This window comes from Schistocerca cancellata, chromosome 5 (genome assembly GCF_023864275.1).
Source record: "Schistocerca cancellata isolate TAMUIC-IGC-003103 chromosome 5, iqSchCanc2.1, whole genome shotgun sequence".
Lineage (NCBI taxonomy): Eukaryota > Metazoa > Arthropoda > Insecta > Orthoptera > Acrididae > Schistocerca > Schistocerca cancellata.
In genome coordinates, this window is record NC_064630.1 from 840484140 (window position 1) to 840498387 (window position 14248).

General features: G+C 52.6%; 1 protein-coding gene, 7 non-coding genes and 1 pseudogene across 8 annotated transcripts; all 9 read left to right on the forward strand.

The window, feature by feature from the left end:
* The first annotated feature begins 557 nt into the window (after positions 1 to 557).
* On the forward strand, positions 558 to 676 carry LOC126189095 (5S ribosomal RNA). The gene has a single exon (XR_007537908.1). It is a non-coding gene; the product is annotated as a 5S ribosomal RNA (ribosomal RNA).
* An 848-nt stretch (positions 677 to 1524) lies between these two features.
* Positions 1525 to 1642, forward strand: LOC126189860 (5S ribosomal RNA; annotated as a pseudogene).
* An 822-nt stretch (positions 1643 to 2464) lies between these two features.
* LOC126188833 (uncharacterized) lies at positions 2465 to 3397 on the forward strand. Its single transcript, XM_049930447.1, has one exon. The coding sequence runs from the start codon at positions 2465 to 2467 to the stop codon at positions 3395 to 3397; it is 933 nt and encodes a 310-aa protein (XP_049786404.1).
* Positions 3398 to 8611: 5214 nt separating this feature from the next.
* Positions 8612 to 8731, forward strand: LOC126189649 (5S ribosomal RNA). The gene has a single exon (XR_007538148.1). It is a non-coding gene; the product is annotated as a 5S ribosomal RNA (ribosomal RNA).
* Positions 8732 to 9583: 852 nt separating this feature from the next.
* Positions 9584 to 9703, forward strand: LOC126189650 (5S ribosomal RNA). The gene has a single exon (XR_007538149.1). It is a non-coding gene; the product is annotated as a 5S ribosomal RNA (ribosomal RNA).
* An 846-nt stretch (positions 9704 to 10549) lies between these two features.
* On the forward strand, positions 10550 to 10669 carry LOC126189651 (5S ribosomal RNA). The gene has a single exon (XR_007538150.1). It is a non-coding gene; the product is annotated as a 5S ribosomal RNA (ribosomal RNA).
* Positions 10670 to 11517: 848 nt separating this feature from the next.
* LOC126189555 (5S ribosomal RNA) lies at positions 11518 to 11636 on the forward strand. The gene has a single exon (XR_007538057.1). It is a non-coding gene; the product is annotated as a 5S ribosomal RNA (ribosomal RNA).
* An 865-nt stretch (positions 11637 to 12501) lies between these two features.
* On the forward strand, positions 12502 to 12620 carry LOC126189552 (5S ribosomal RNA). Its single transcript, XR_007538055.1, has one exon. It is a non-coding gene; the product is annotated as a 5S ribosomal RNA (ribosomal RNA).
* An 848-nt stretch (positions 12621 to 13468) lies between these two features.
* On the forward strand, positions 13469 to 13588 carry LOC126189652 (5S ribosomal RNA). The gene has a single exon (XR_007538151.1). It is a non-coding gene; the product is annotated as a 5S ribosomal RNA (ribosomal RNA).
* Positions 13589 to 14248: the final 660 nt, after the last annotated feature.

Sequence of the window (14248 nt, forward strand, 5' to 3'; positions counted from 1 at the left end):
GTCTCGTCTCGTCTCGTCCCGCAGACGTTTGTCGTGCTTGCGCTGTCATATGGACTACGACCAGAGCGGCAGCGAGCGGCAGTCGAGCAAAGTCGGGACAAGTCGGGACGGGGACAGGGACAGGGATAGGAATGGTGCGAATGCACTGCAAAATTACGCAGACACCTGGTGTGAGGCGAGGCGAGGCGAGGCGAGGCGAGGCGAGGAAACCCACATCGCTACCAGTGGGCCCTCCAGCACGACACTGCCACACCCCGCACAGGCCCTCCGCTGAACACCAGGGACAAGATGCGTCCTCCGCTAGTGTCGAAGGCTGCACGCGCCCAGCGAATGACAGGGGGTGCAACGAGCAGCAGTGCGTCTCACACACGCGGCGGTGCGCCCGCCAATTCGGCCGTCACTCTGCTGGGACGCCGGGCGCGCCTCCCCGCGCCGTCCTCGAGGAACTGGCGGTTGCGGAAGGAAGCGCTTTCGTCAAATGCGGCCGAAAACTAACATTTTGTGTGTTGGGAGAAAAGCCGAACGCGAATTCTGCCGTGCTCCTACATTAGATGAGCGCCAACGGCCATACCATGATGAATACACCGGTTCTCGTCCGATCACCGAAGTTAAGCATCATCGGGCCCGGCTAGTACTTGGATGGGTGACCGCCTGGGAAACCCGGGTGCTGTTGGCTCCCTTACTGTTTTTTTTTTTTTTATGTCGCCAGCCCAATTTTCAAACTACCTTTCTGTTGTGACAAAGATGCTTCCTTAAGCCTTTTAAACTACTGTAATGGAACGAAAATGCAGTAATTAACTCAGTTTGAGGGAGAATGTGCTAACCAAGTTTGCCAAGAAGACTTTGAAAACGACAAAACAGTACGAATCGGCAGGTGATTTCTGAAATACGTCACCGCCTATTGTTGTGTAGGTGTGTTGAGTTCCAAATTTGATTTGTAACCACGAATTTATTCCTTAGTCGTCTCGTCTCGTCTCGTCTCGTCCCGCAGACGTTTGTCGTGCTTGCGCTGTCATATGGACCACGACCCGAGCGGCAGCGAGCGGCAGTCGAGCAAAGTCGGGACAAGTCGGGACGGGGACAGGGACAGGGATAGGAATGGTGCGAATGCACTGCAAACTTACGCAGACACCTGGTGTGAGGCGAGGCGAGGCGAGGCGAGGCGAGGCGAGGAAACCCACATCGCTACCAGTGGGCCCTCCAGCACGACACTGCCACACCCCGCACACGCCCTCCGCTGAACACCAGGGACAAGATGCGTCCTCCGCTAGTGTCGAAGGCTGCACGCGCCCAGCGAATGACAGGGGGTGCAACGAGCAGCAGTGCGTCTCACACACGCGGCGGTGCGCCCGCCAATTCGGCCGTCACTCTGCTGGGACGCCGGGCGCGCCTCCCCGCGCCGTCCTCGAGGAACTGGCGGTTGCGGAAGGAAGCGCTTTCGTCAAATGCGGCCGAAAACTAACATTTTGTGTGTTGGGAGAAAAGCCGAACGCGAATTCTGCCGTGCTCCTACATTAGATGAGCGCCAACGGCCATACCATGATGAATACACCGGTTCTCGTCCGATCACCGAAGTTAAGCATCATCGGGCCCGGCTAGTACTTGGCTGGCTGCCCGCCTGGCAACACCTCGGTGCCGAGCGAGCAGTGTTTTCCTTGTGCGACTTGGCCGGCGGCGCCTCGCGTGTCGTCTGCTTACTTTGCCACGTGGCTTTCTTTCTACTGAACTGTAAGTAATGGATATTCTTTACGATGATAGTGAAGAGCGACAGAACAATGTTCAGTGTGAATTCGAACGTTCCGTCGAGAAACCCTCGGCTTTTGAGATCCATCGTTGGTTAATTGAGGATTTGTTGTTGTCTACTAATGACGTACTCGGTATTCAGTTCGATACTTTCTTAAATTCTGTGTTCTTAAAACTCAAATCTTCCGATCTGTGTGATGCTGTAGTTTCTGTTAATGACGGTGTTCGCAAATTTCGACACCTTAACGGAAATATTAGTAATGTCACTGTGTCTCACGCTGGTTTTGGTCTTCGACATATACGGATATTTAACCTTCCGTTTGAAATACGTAATGACACTATTTCTCGTCACTTGCGGCCATATGGCACTGTTTTATCTGTCGTGAAGGAGAAATGGTCGTCTGCGTATATATTTCAAGTCGAGAACGGTGTGCGCAGTGTTAAGATGGTGGTTAGGCAGCATATTCCGTCTTTTATTTTGGTAAACGGTCACCGTGCGTTTGTCACGTACAGTGGCCAGCCACAAACTTGCTCCTTTTGTAATGGTGTTGGCCATTATAGGCAGGATTGTCCGAAGCGAAAACGGCCTGTTCAGCTACCGCTTGAGGCCGATTTGCAAGGAGTTAGTTTTGCTTCCGTCGCCGCAACGGTCTTGGGTTCCGCCCCCCCCGCGCCCGCGCGGCGTGCGGCAGATGTTAATCTTGCTGCCGCCGCGGAAGCGATGGATGTGTCTGCTGATCATAGTGTCTCTGCTGTTGCGACTACCGGCCAGGACTCTTTGTCCACGGTTTCGGAAAACGTGCCTGCTGTTGTTCAACCGGTTGTGGGTGCTGTTGTGTCGGAGACAGTCTCTGACTCCGTGCCGCAGTCGGTAACCGATGTTGTTTCGCGCCCTAATTCGGACTCTGTTGCCCCCACTGTGTCGCAGGCGGAGCCCTCTCCTTCTGTACCTGCACCCGTCGTTGCACTTTCTGACGTTTCTGAGCCTCTTCCTGTTGCGGAATCGAGCGATGTTTTTGTGGAACCAAAACCGCAGCGGGATGAAGCTCGTTCTCGCAGTTCCAGTAGGCAACGCTTCCGCAGTGCCAGTAGCTCCCCTTCCTACGACAGAGGTTTAGCGCGAGGTGACCGTAGTCCGTCCCCAGTAGGGCGCCCCCCCGCCTCTTCTTGGGCGTCGCAACGCCGCGCCGGGCGGCGCGACCTCGACGTGGAGCTACGGCCGCCTCAGGCTGCCGGCTCCGGGCGTCAGCCGCCGCGCAAACAACAACAACAGCAGCAGCGTGCCTCCTCTCGCCACGCACAGTCAGCTGATCTGAGTGTTGCAGCGCAGCAACGTGACGTTGCTGTTCGCCATCTACGGACTGTGTTAAGTCAACCCGCCTCTGTAGATGTGCCTGTTTTAGCGCCAGACACGGTTTCGGCTGTGACTGCGGCATCTCTGTCGACTAAACGGAAGGCAGAGGATGTACACCGTCGTCGCGCTGGTCCTTCTATTCACGACCGCGTGTCGGTGCCTTCTTCCGACGTGGAGATGTCCGTTAAGGATTCTGTGTCGGTCGCTTCTGGCGTGACGGCTACTGCCACCCTGCCGCCCCTCTCCCCCTTCGAGCCTTCGGAGTGGGCGAAGGATGTTGTGGAGGGTGGGGAGACGTAGTGTGTGTCCTGTGTGCCCCCTCCCCTGTCGCGCACCTGCACCTCCCGTGTTTTATGTGTGTTTTACTTTTGTGTGTGTCTTTTAATTGTGTGAGTCTATGACTTACGATTTTAGCCAGTGGAATGTTGTCACCATTAATCTTAACAAATTGAGTCACCCGTGTAAGATACTGGCTTTTAAGAACTTTTTACGTGATCACCACTGCCATGTTGTGTTTTTACAAGAGGTGACGCGTGATGCCCTTGTCTTTTTACACGATTTTAGTGACTTTACTGTTATTGACAATGTTTTACCGGATCACAGTACAGGAACTGCCATTTTAGTACGTTCTGACCTCGCTATTTCAAATGTTGCTATTTTACCTAATGGTCGTGCCGTTAGTTGCACTATACTGGGCGTTGTATTTGTTAACGTCTATGCTCCGTCTGGGAACGATAAGCCGGCGAGGGCTGTTTTTTATGGGCAGGAATTGTGTGCGCTGTTACACCGGAATGTGGATGCTTTAGTTGTAGGCGGCGATTTTAATTGCGTTTTAGATGTTGTTGATCAGGTGCCTCGTCCTAACATTTGTCGCGAGCTCGGCGACTTGGTTCGCAGTTTTCAGCTCGTTGATACGTGGCGTGTTTTAAACCCTGATGTTACGCATTTTACTCATTTTTATCCCACGGGGCACAGCCGCCTGGACAGAATTTACGTTTCTGCCCCGCTTTCTGCCCGTATTTGCCGCACGGAAATGTTTCCCGTGCTGTTTTCTGATCATTCCGGTTACCTTTGTCAGCTTTTATTGCCTAGATTTTGTGTTCCCAGGCGAAAGAATTTGTGGAAATTTAATTGTGCATTATTGAACGACGACCATTTTGTGACGTGTTTTACCAATCTGTGGCAGAAATTGCTCGGGTCCAAGCGAGGTGACTGTAGTGTGCTGGAGTGGTGGGTCGGGGAGGCCAAGCCGGTGATCAGGCGGTTTTTAATGGATTTTAGCCGCGAGGCGGCTCGGTGGCGTCGCGCTACCGCCCGCTTCCATCAGGCGTGTTTACAAGACCTCGCGCTGCGCGTGACGTCACAGCCTGCCTTGCTGCCCGCTTTTAAGCAGTTCCAGCGTAAGCTTCTCGCTGATTTGCGTGCTGTTAGTGGCGGTGTCGTCGTCCGCAGCCAGCCTGCGGGGGTTGTGGATGGCGAACCATTGTCGCTTTATCATCTGCATAGGGAACGCAGGCGGCGCGCCCGTCTGCACATCGGTACCTGGAAACAGTGCGACGGTAGACGGACTACTGTCCAGTCCGACATTGAGCGGGATGTTTTTACTCATTTTAGTTCCCTTTTCCGTGCGCTGGATGTTGATTGTAATGCGTTGCGGGATTTTTTACACGTCATACCTCATGTTTTAACTCGTACGGATAGGACGCTTTTAAATGCTGCTTATGTACCTGACGACCTGTACGATGCTATCCGACGAAGCCCTAAAAGTAAATCGCCTGGTCCCGACGGCATTCCTGCTGAATTTTATCTGAAATTTTATGATCTTTTTCGTGATGTTTTTGTGGCTCTTTTAAATGAAATACGGGATGGTGCTGTTATCCCTGCTGCGTTTGAGGAGGGGGTAGTGAAATTGGTTCCCAAATCGACTGCGACGCCCTGCATTGACGCTGTTCGGCCGATCACTTTACTGAACGCCGATTTTAAGATTGTAACGCGATGCGTGGCTCAACGCCTTAAAGTTGTTTTACCGTCGGTCCTCAGTGATAGTCAATCATGTGCGGTGCAGGGTCGAAACATTTTTGATGCCGTCCTCGCCTATCGCGACTGTATCGGTTTTGTTAAAAGTGCGAGACTGCCGACAGCTGCCATCTTCTTAATTGATTTCAAAAATGCTTTCGATCGCATTAGCCATGTGTACCTCCGCCAGGTTCTTGTGCGGATGGGCTTCGGTTTTAAGTTTACGACTGTGGTAAAGCATCTTTTACAGAATGCGACGTCACGTGTTAGTGTCAATGGCCACTTGACGCCAGCTTTCCGTGTTGGGCGCTCGGTGCGGCAGGGGTGTCCCCTTTCAATGGCCCTTTTTTCTGTAGCTTTAGATCCGTTGCTGCGAATTATCGGCCGCGACTGCCGCGGCATTCAGATAGGGACGCACCGACTCATTTGCAAGGCATACGCCGACGATCTTGGTGTTTTTCTTGGCCATTCTGATGACGTTGACACTTTATATGGCGCACTGCAACGCTTTGAAAAAGCCACAGGTGCCGTTGTCAACCCAGCTAAGACTGTTTGTTTGCCTCTTACACCCCGCGCACGGTCCATACAGCGGAGCTGGTTCTGTGTCCGCGAACAGCACAAAGTCCTGGGCGTGCTGTTTTCTTCTCATCCACAACGGATGGAAGCGCTCAATTGGCGGTCCACGCTGCATAAGGTGCGCGCCGTTGCCAAGATCTATGCGGCTCGCACGTTGGCGCTTCGTGACAAGGTGGCCTTGATCAATACTAACATTCTGGCCAGGGTGTGGTACCTCGCGCAGGTCCTTCCACTGCCTCGGCAGTTGGAACGTGCCCTCAAGCAGGCGGTGTATTGGTTTTTATGGCGAGGTGACATTTTTAAAGTCTCGTATGACACCTGTACTCTCAGCCCGACAGATGGTGGTTTGGGTTTAGTAGATCTTCGCGCGAAGTGCTCTGCTCTCCTTTGGAAACGGACCACCGTTGTTATGGAGAGGGCCCCGAACGGAACCACTGCGGCGGTCTTTAGTATGTATCGTCCTCTATCAGTGGAGGCGCCGGTGAATGTCTCGCACATTCCCTATTTTCTTAATTATGTGCGTCGTTACTATATGGACAACAGCTACCTCGCGCTATGTGACGTTCCCAGCCTTCGAGTCTGCGACGTCGTTTCTGCTTTCCGTGGATCACCTGTGCGTTGTAAGTGGGAGTATCGGCTACCGTGGTATAATTGGGTCACGGTATGGAAAAATCTTGCCAGCCGTGTTCTTCCTCCCTCTGTGCACGCCGTGTGGTACAAGGTTGTGCATCGTACCTTCCCAACGAATGCGAAGCTCCATTCTATCAACCTCATCTCGTCTGGAGCTTGCGAACTGTGTGATGCGGAAGATACTCTTGAACACCGTTTCGTGTGTGGACATTTTTGCAGTGTTTGGGATGCCGCCAGAGATATGATTCGCCTCATCAATCGAGTGGATACGCGTTCAGTCTTGCCGACCGATGCTTTAATTCCTCAATGCGTCGCCTACCCGAATACTAAGAAGAATGCTACGGTGTGGCTCCTGGGTCATACCGTTTTTGCGATGTTTAACCTGAAACTAACTACTGAATTGGACTTTCTCACCTATTTATGGACTCAGCATGAACAAACTGAAGCTTTGCCTGGCTATCGTGCTACTTTTGCAAATTTTTTGAAGGTTGCACTTGCTCATGCCTTTTCCCGGATGTCGGTGGATGCTTAACATGTTTATGACGATTTGGTATACTATTCTATTTTGACCGCTCAAGCTGTGTTTTTCAAGGAACGAACATTTATGGAAATACGTGTACTCGGAGGAACTCTTTTTTTTTTCTTATTTGTGTATTTTTTTATTTCCGGTACAGTTTACCTTTTTCTTGTTTCTGATTTTTATGCTGTGGACATCGGCACTTTTATTTAAGAGCACTGGTTTTCTCCTGTAGGTCTCCCATGTGGCGGCAGTGATATTTTTAATTTTTCACTAGTGTTACCACGCAGTGCCTTTCATTTTTTTGTTTTTTTTTTTTTTTTTTTTTTTTTTTTTTCCTTTTCGATTCACTTGTCCACCTGATGGACTTTACCCCTCAGTTTTACTGGTGTGGAACTTTCCCGGTAATAGTGACACTAAGGACGTGGTTTTTTTCTACTGGATTTTGTTTCCCTGGCGGAGTCATTGTATCCATGCAGAAGATTGTTGGCTTATGGTTTTTTTTTTTTTTTTGCTCTTGCCGCTTTTTCCCGACGGACGTCGACCGTTTTAAGGACACCAACGGGGGATACTGATTTTTTCGTCCGTTCGTCGTGGGACATGGAGTCAACAGCACCTTTATAGCTCATGAAGCTCGCCAATAGAAGGCATTTTGTGGAGAGCGACACGGCCGGGCTATAAGGGGAGATGGGAGGCCCGTTAGAATGAAAAAAAAAAAAAAAACAAAAAAAAAAAAAAAAAAAAAAAAAAAAAGAAAAAAAAAAAATAAAAAAAAATGAAAATAAAAAAAAAAAAAAAAAAGGTGCTGTTGGCTCTATCTAATTTTTTCATTTTTACGTCGCTACACCTGCCAGCCCTCTTTTCATACTAACTAGAAAGAAAAAAAAAAAAAAAAAGGTGCTGTTGGCTCCCTTCCTGTTTTTTTTTTGTCATGTCGCCAGCCCAATTTTCAAACTACCTTTCTGTTGTGACAAAGATGCTTCCTTAAGCCTTTTAAACTACTGTAATGGTACGAAAATGCAGTAATTAACTCAGTTTGAGGGAGAATGTGCTAACCAAGTTTGCCAAGAAGACTTTGAAAACGACAAAACACTACGAATCGGCAGGTGATTTCTGAAATACGTCACCGCCTATTGTTGTGTAGGAGTGTAGAGTTCCAAATTTGATTTGTAACCACGAATTTATTCCTTAGTCGTCTCGTCTCGTCTCGTCTCGTCTCGTCCCGCAGACGTTTGTCGTGCTTGCGCTGTCATATGGACCACGACCCGAGCGGCAGCGAGCGGCAGTCGAGCAAAGTCGGGACAAGTCGGGACGGGGACAGGGACAGGGATAGGAATGGTGCGAATGCACTGCAAACTACGCAGACACCTGGTGTGAGAAGAGGCGAGGCGAGGCGAGGCGAGGCGAGGCGAGGCGAGGCGAGGAAGCCCACATCGCTACCAGTGGGCCCTCCAGCACGACACTGCCACACCCCGCACAGGCCCTCCGCTGAACACCAGGGACAAGATGCGTCCTCCGCTAGTGTCGAAGGCTACACGCGCCCAGCGAATGACAGGGGGTGCAACGAGCAGCAGTGCGTCTCACACACGCGGCGGTGCGCCCGCCAATTCGGCCGTCACTCTGCTGGGACGCCGGGCGCGCCTCCCCGCGCCGTCCTCGAGGAACTGGCGGTTGCGGAAGGAAGCGCTTTCGTCAAATGCGGCCGAAAACTAACATTTTGTGTGTTGGGAGAAAAGCCGAACGCGAATTCTGCCGTGCTCCTACATTAGATGAGCGCCAACGGCCATACCATGATGAATACACCGGTTCTCGTCCGATCACCAAAGTTAAGCATCATCGGGCCCGGCTAGTACTTGGATGGGTGACCGCCTGGGGAAACCCGGGTGCTGTTGGCTCCCTTCCCGTTTTTTTTTTTGTTATGTCGCCAGCCCAATTTTCAAACTACGTTTCTGTTGTGACAAAGATGCTTCCTTAAGCCTTTTAAACTACTGTAATGGTACGAAAATGCAGTAATTAACTCAGTTTGAGGGAGAATGTGCTAACCAAGTTTGCCAAGAAGACTTTGAAAACGACAAAACACTACGAATCGGCAGGTGATTTCTGAAATACGTCACCGCCTATTGTTGTGTAGGAGTGTAGAGTTCCAAATTTGATTTGTAACCACGAATTTATTCCTTAGTCGTCTCGTCTCGTCTCGTCTCGTCTCGTCCCGCAGACGTTTGTCGTGCTTGCGCTGTCATATGGACCACGACCCGAGCGGCAGTCGAGCAAAGTCGGGACAAGTCGGGACGGGGACAGGGACAGGGATAGGAATGGTGCGAATGCACTGCAAACTACGCAGACACCTGGTGTGAGAAGAGGCGAGGCGAGGCGAGGCGAGGCGAGGCGAGGCGAGGAAGCCCACATCGCTACCAGTGGGCCCTCCAGCACGACACTGCCACACCCCGCACAGGCCCTCCGCTGAACACCAGGGACAAGATGCGTCCTCCGCTAGTGTCGAAGGCTACACGCGCCCAGCGAATGACAGGGGGTGCAACGAGCAGCAGTGCGTCTCACACACGCGGCGGTGCGCCCGCCAATTCGGCCGTCCCTCTGCTGGGACGCCGGGCGCGCCTCCCCGCGCCGTCCTCGAGGAACTGGCGGTTGCGGAAGGAAGCGCTTTCGTCAAATGCGGCCGAAAACTAACATTTTGTGTGTTGGGAGAAAAGCCGAACGCGAATTCTGCCGTGCTCCTACATTAGATGAGCGCCAACGGCCATACCATGATGAATACACCGGTTCTCGTCCGATCACCAAAGTTAAGCATCATCGGGCCCGGCTAGTACTTGGATGGGTGACCGCCTGGGGAAACCCGGGTGCTGTTGGCTCCCTTCCCGTTTTTTTTTTGTTATGTCGCCAGCCCAATTTTCAAACTACGTTTCTGTTGTGACAAAGATGCTTCCTTAAGCCTTTTAAACTACTGTAATGGTACGAAAATGCAGTAATTAACTCAGTTTGAGGGAGAATGTGCTAACCAAGTTTGCCAAGAAGACTTTGAAAACGACAAAACAGTACGAATTGGCAAGTGATTTCTGAAATACGTCACCGCCTATTGTTGTGTAGGAATGTAGAGTTCCAAATTTGATTTGTAACCACGAATTTATTCCTTAGTCGTCTCGTCTCGTCTCGTCTCGTCCCGCAGACGTTTGTCGTGCTTGCGCTGTCATATGGACCACGACCCGAGCGGCAGCGAGCGGCAGTCGAGCAAAGTCGGGACAAGTCGGGACGGGGACAGGGACAGGGATAGGAATGGTGCGAATGCACTGCAAACTACGCAGACACCTGGTGTGAGAAGAGGCGAGGCGAGGCGAGGCGAGGCGAGGAAGCCCACATCGCTACCAGTGGGCCCTCCAGCACGACACTGCCACACCCCGCACAGGCCCTCCGCTGAACACCAGGGACAAGATGCGTCCTCCGCTAGTGTCGAAGGCTACACGCGCCCAGCGAATGACAGGGGGTGCAACGAGCAGCAGTGCGCCTCACACACGCGGCGGTGCGCCCGCCAATTCGGCCGTCACTCTGCTGGGACGCCGGGCGCGCCTCCCCGCGCCGTCCACGAGGAACTGGCGGTTGCGGAAGGAAGCGCTTTCGTCAAATGCGGCCGAAAACTAACATTTTGTGTGTTGGGAGAAAAGCCGAACGCGAATTCTGCCGTGCTCCTACATTAGATGAGCGCCAACGGCCATACCATGATGAATACACCGGTTCTCGTCCGATCACCAAAGTTAAGCATCATCGGGCCCGGCTAGTACTTGGATGGGTGACCGCCTGGGGAAACCCGGGTGCTGTTGGCTCCCTTCCCGTTTTTTTTTTTTGTTATGTCGCCAGCCCAATTTTCAAACTACGTTTCTGTTGTGACAAAGATGCTTCCTTAAGCCTTTTAAACTACTGTAATGGTACGAAAATGCAGTAATTAACTCAGTTTGAGGGAGAATGTGCTAACCAAGTTTGCCAAGAAGACTTTGAAAACGACAAAACAGTACGAATTGGCAGGTGATTTCTGAAATACGTCACCGCCTATTGTTGTGTAGGAATGTAGAGTTCCAATTTTGATTTGTAACCACGAATTTATTCCTTAGTCGTCTCGTCTCGTCTCGTCTCGTCCCGCAGACGTTTGTCGTGCTTGCGCTGTCATATGGACCACGACCCGAGCGGCAGCGAGCGGCAGTCGAGCAAAGTCGGGACAAGTCGGGACGGGGACAGGGACAGGGATAGGAATGGTGCGAATGCACTGCAAACTACGCAGACACCTGGTGTGAGAAGAGGCGAGGCGAGGCGAGGCGAGGCGAGGAAGCCCACATCGCTACCAGTGGGCCCTCCAGCACGACACTGCCACACCCCGCACAGGCCCTCCGCTGAACACCAGGGACAAGATGCGTGCTCCGCTAGTGTCGAAGGCTGCACGCGCCCAGCGAATGACAGGGGGTGCAACGAGCAGCAGTGCGTCTCACACACGCGGCGGTGCGCCCGCCAATTCGGCCGTCACTCTGCTGGGACGCCGGGCGCGCCTCCCCGCGCCGTCCTCGAGGAACTGGCGGTTGCGGAAGGAAGCGCTTTCGTCAAATGCGGCCGAAAACTAACATTTTGTGTGTTGGGAGAAAAGCCGAACGCGAATTCTGCCGTGCTCCTACATTAGATGAGCGCCAACGGCCATACCATGATGAATACACCGGTTCTCGTCCGATCACCGAAGTTAAGCATCATCGGGCCCGGCTATTACTTGGATGGGTGACCGCCTGGGAAACCCGGGTGCTGTTGGCTCCCTACCTGTTTTTTTTTTTTTTGTAATGTCGCCAGCCCAATTTTCAAACTACCTTTCTGTTGTGACAAAGATGCTTCCTTAAGCCTTTTAAACTACTGTAATGGTACGAAAATGCAGTAATTAACTCAGTTTGAGGGAGAATGTGCTAACCAAGTTTGCCAAGAAGACTTTGAAAACGACAAAACAGTACGAATCGGCAGGTGATTTCTGAAATACGTCACCGCCTATTGTTGTGTAGGAGTGTAGAGTTCCAAATTTGATTTGTAACCACGAATTTATTCCTTAGTCGTCTCGTCTCGTCTCGTCTCGTCTCGTCCCGCAGACGTTTGTCGTGCTTGCGCTGTCATATGGACCACGACCCGAGCGGCAGCGAGCGGCAGTCGAGCAAAGTCGGGACAAGTCGGGACGGGGACAGGGACAGGGATAGGAATGGTGCTAATGCACTGCAAACTACGCAGACACCTGGTGTGAGGCGAGGCGAGCCGAGGCGAGGCGAGGCGAGGCGAAGCGAGGAAGCCCACATCGCTACCAGTGGGCCCTCCAGCACGACATTGCCACACCCCGCACAGGCCCTCCGCTGAACACCAGGGACAAGGTGCGTCCTCCGCTAGTGTCGAAGGCTGCACGCGCCCAGCGAATGACAGGGGGTGCAACGAGCAGCAGTGCGTCTCACACACGCGGCGGTGCGCCCGCCAATTCGGCCGTCACTCTGCTGGGACGCCGGGCGCGCCTCCCCGCGCCGTCCTCGAGGAACTGGCGGTTGCGGAAGGAAGCGCTTTCGTCAAATGCGGCCGAAAACTAACATTTTGTGTGTTGGGAGAAAAGCCGAACGCGAATTCTGCCGTGCTCCTACATTAGATGGGCGCCAACGGCCATACCATAATGTATACACCGGTTCTCGTCCGATCACCGAAGTTAAGCATCATCGGGCCCGGCTAGTACTTGGATGGGTGACCGCCTGGGAAACCCGGGTGCTGTTGGCTCCCTTCCCGTTTTTTTTTTTTGTTATGTCGCCAGCCCAATTTTCAAACTACGTTTCTGTTGTGACAAAGATGCTTCCTTAAGCCTTTTAAAGTACTGTAATGGTACGAAAATGCAGTAATTAACTCAGTTTGAGGGAGAATGTGCTAACCAAGTTTGCCAAGAAGACTTTGAAAACGACAAAACAGTACGAATTGGCAGGTGATTTCTGAAATACGTCACCGCCTATTGTTGTGTAGGAATGTAGAGTTCCAAATTTGATTTGTAACCACGAATTTATTCCTTAGTCGTTTCGTCTCGTCTCGTCTCGTCCCGCAGACGTTTGTCGTGCTTGCGCTGTCATATGGACCACGACCCGAGCGGCAGCGAGCGGCAGTCGAGCAAAGTCGGGACAAGTCGGGACGGGGACAGGGACAGGGATAGGAATGGTGCGAATGCACTGCAAACTACGCAGACACCTGGTGTGAGAAGAGGCGAGGCGAGGCGAAGCGAGGCGAGGAAGCCCACATCGCTACCAGTGGGCCCTCCAGCACGACACTGCCACACCCCGCACAGGCCCTCCGCTGAACACCAGGGACAAGATGCGTCCTCCGCTAGTGTCGAAGGCTACACGCGCCCAGCGAATGACAGGGGGTGCAACGAGCAGCAGTGCGCCTCACACACGCGGCGGTGCGCCCGCCAATTCGGCCGTCACTCTGCTGGGACGCCGGGCGCGCCTCCCCGCGCCGTCCTCGAGGAACTGGCGGTTGCGGAAGGAAGCGCTTTCGTCAAATGCGGCCGAAAACTAACATTTTGTGTGTTGGGAGAAAAGCCGAACGCGAATTCTGCCGTGCTCCTACATTAGATGAGCGCCAACGGCCATACCATGATGAATACACCGGTTCTCGTCCGATCACCAAAGTTAAGCATCATCGGGCCCGGCTAGTACTTGGATGGGTGACCGCCTGGGGAAACCCGGGTGCTGTTGGCTCCCTTCCCGTTTTTTTTTTTGTTATGTCGCCAGCCCAATTTTCAAACTACGTTTCTGTTGTGACAAAGATGCTTCCTTAAGCCTTTTAAACTACTGTAATGGTACGAAAACGCAGTAATTAACTCAGTTTGAGGGAGAATGTGCTAACCAAGTTTGCCAAGAAGACTTTGAAAACGACAAAACAGTACGAATTGGCAGGTGATTTCTGAAATACGTCACCGCCTATTGTTGTGTAGGAATGTAGAGTTCCAAATTTGATTTGTAACCACGAATTTATTCCTTAGTCGTCTCGTCTCGTCTCGTCTCGTCCCGCAGACGTTTGTCGTGCTTGCGCTGTCATATGGACCACGACCCGAGCGGCAGCGAGCGGCAGTCGAGCAAAGTCGGGACAAGTCGGGACGGGGACAGGGACAGGGATAGGAATGGTGCGAATGCACTGCAAACTACGCAGACACCTGGTGTGAGAAGAGGCGAGGCGAGGCGAGGCGAGGCGAGGAAGCCCACATCGCTACCAGTGGGCCCTCCAGCACGACACTGCCACACCCCGCACAGGCCCACCGCTGAACACCAGGGACAAGATGCGTCCTCCGCTAGTGTCGAAGGCTACACGCGCCCAGCGAATGACAGGGGTTGCAACGAGCAGCAGTGCGCCTCACACAC

What these genes read in the sequence shown, in the direction of transcription:
- LOC126188833 (XM_049930447.1), top strand. Translation starts at nt 2,465, where the DNA reads ATGGATGTGTCTGCTGATCATAGTGTCTCTGCTGTTGCGACTACCGGC.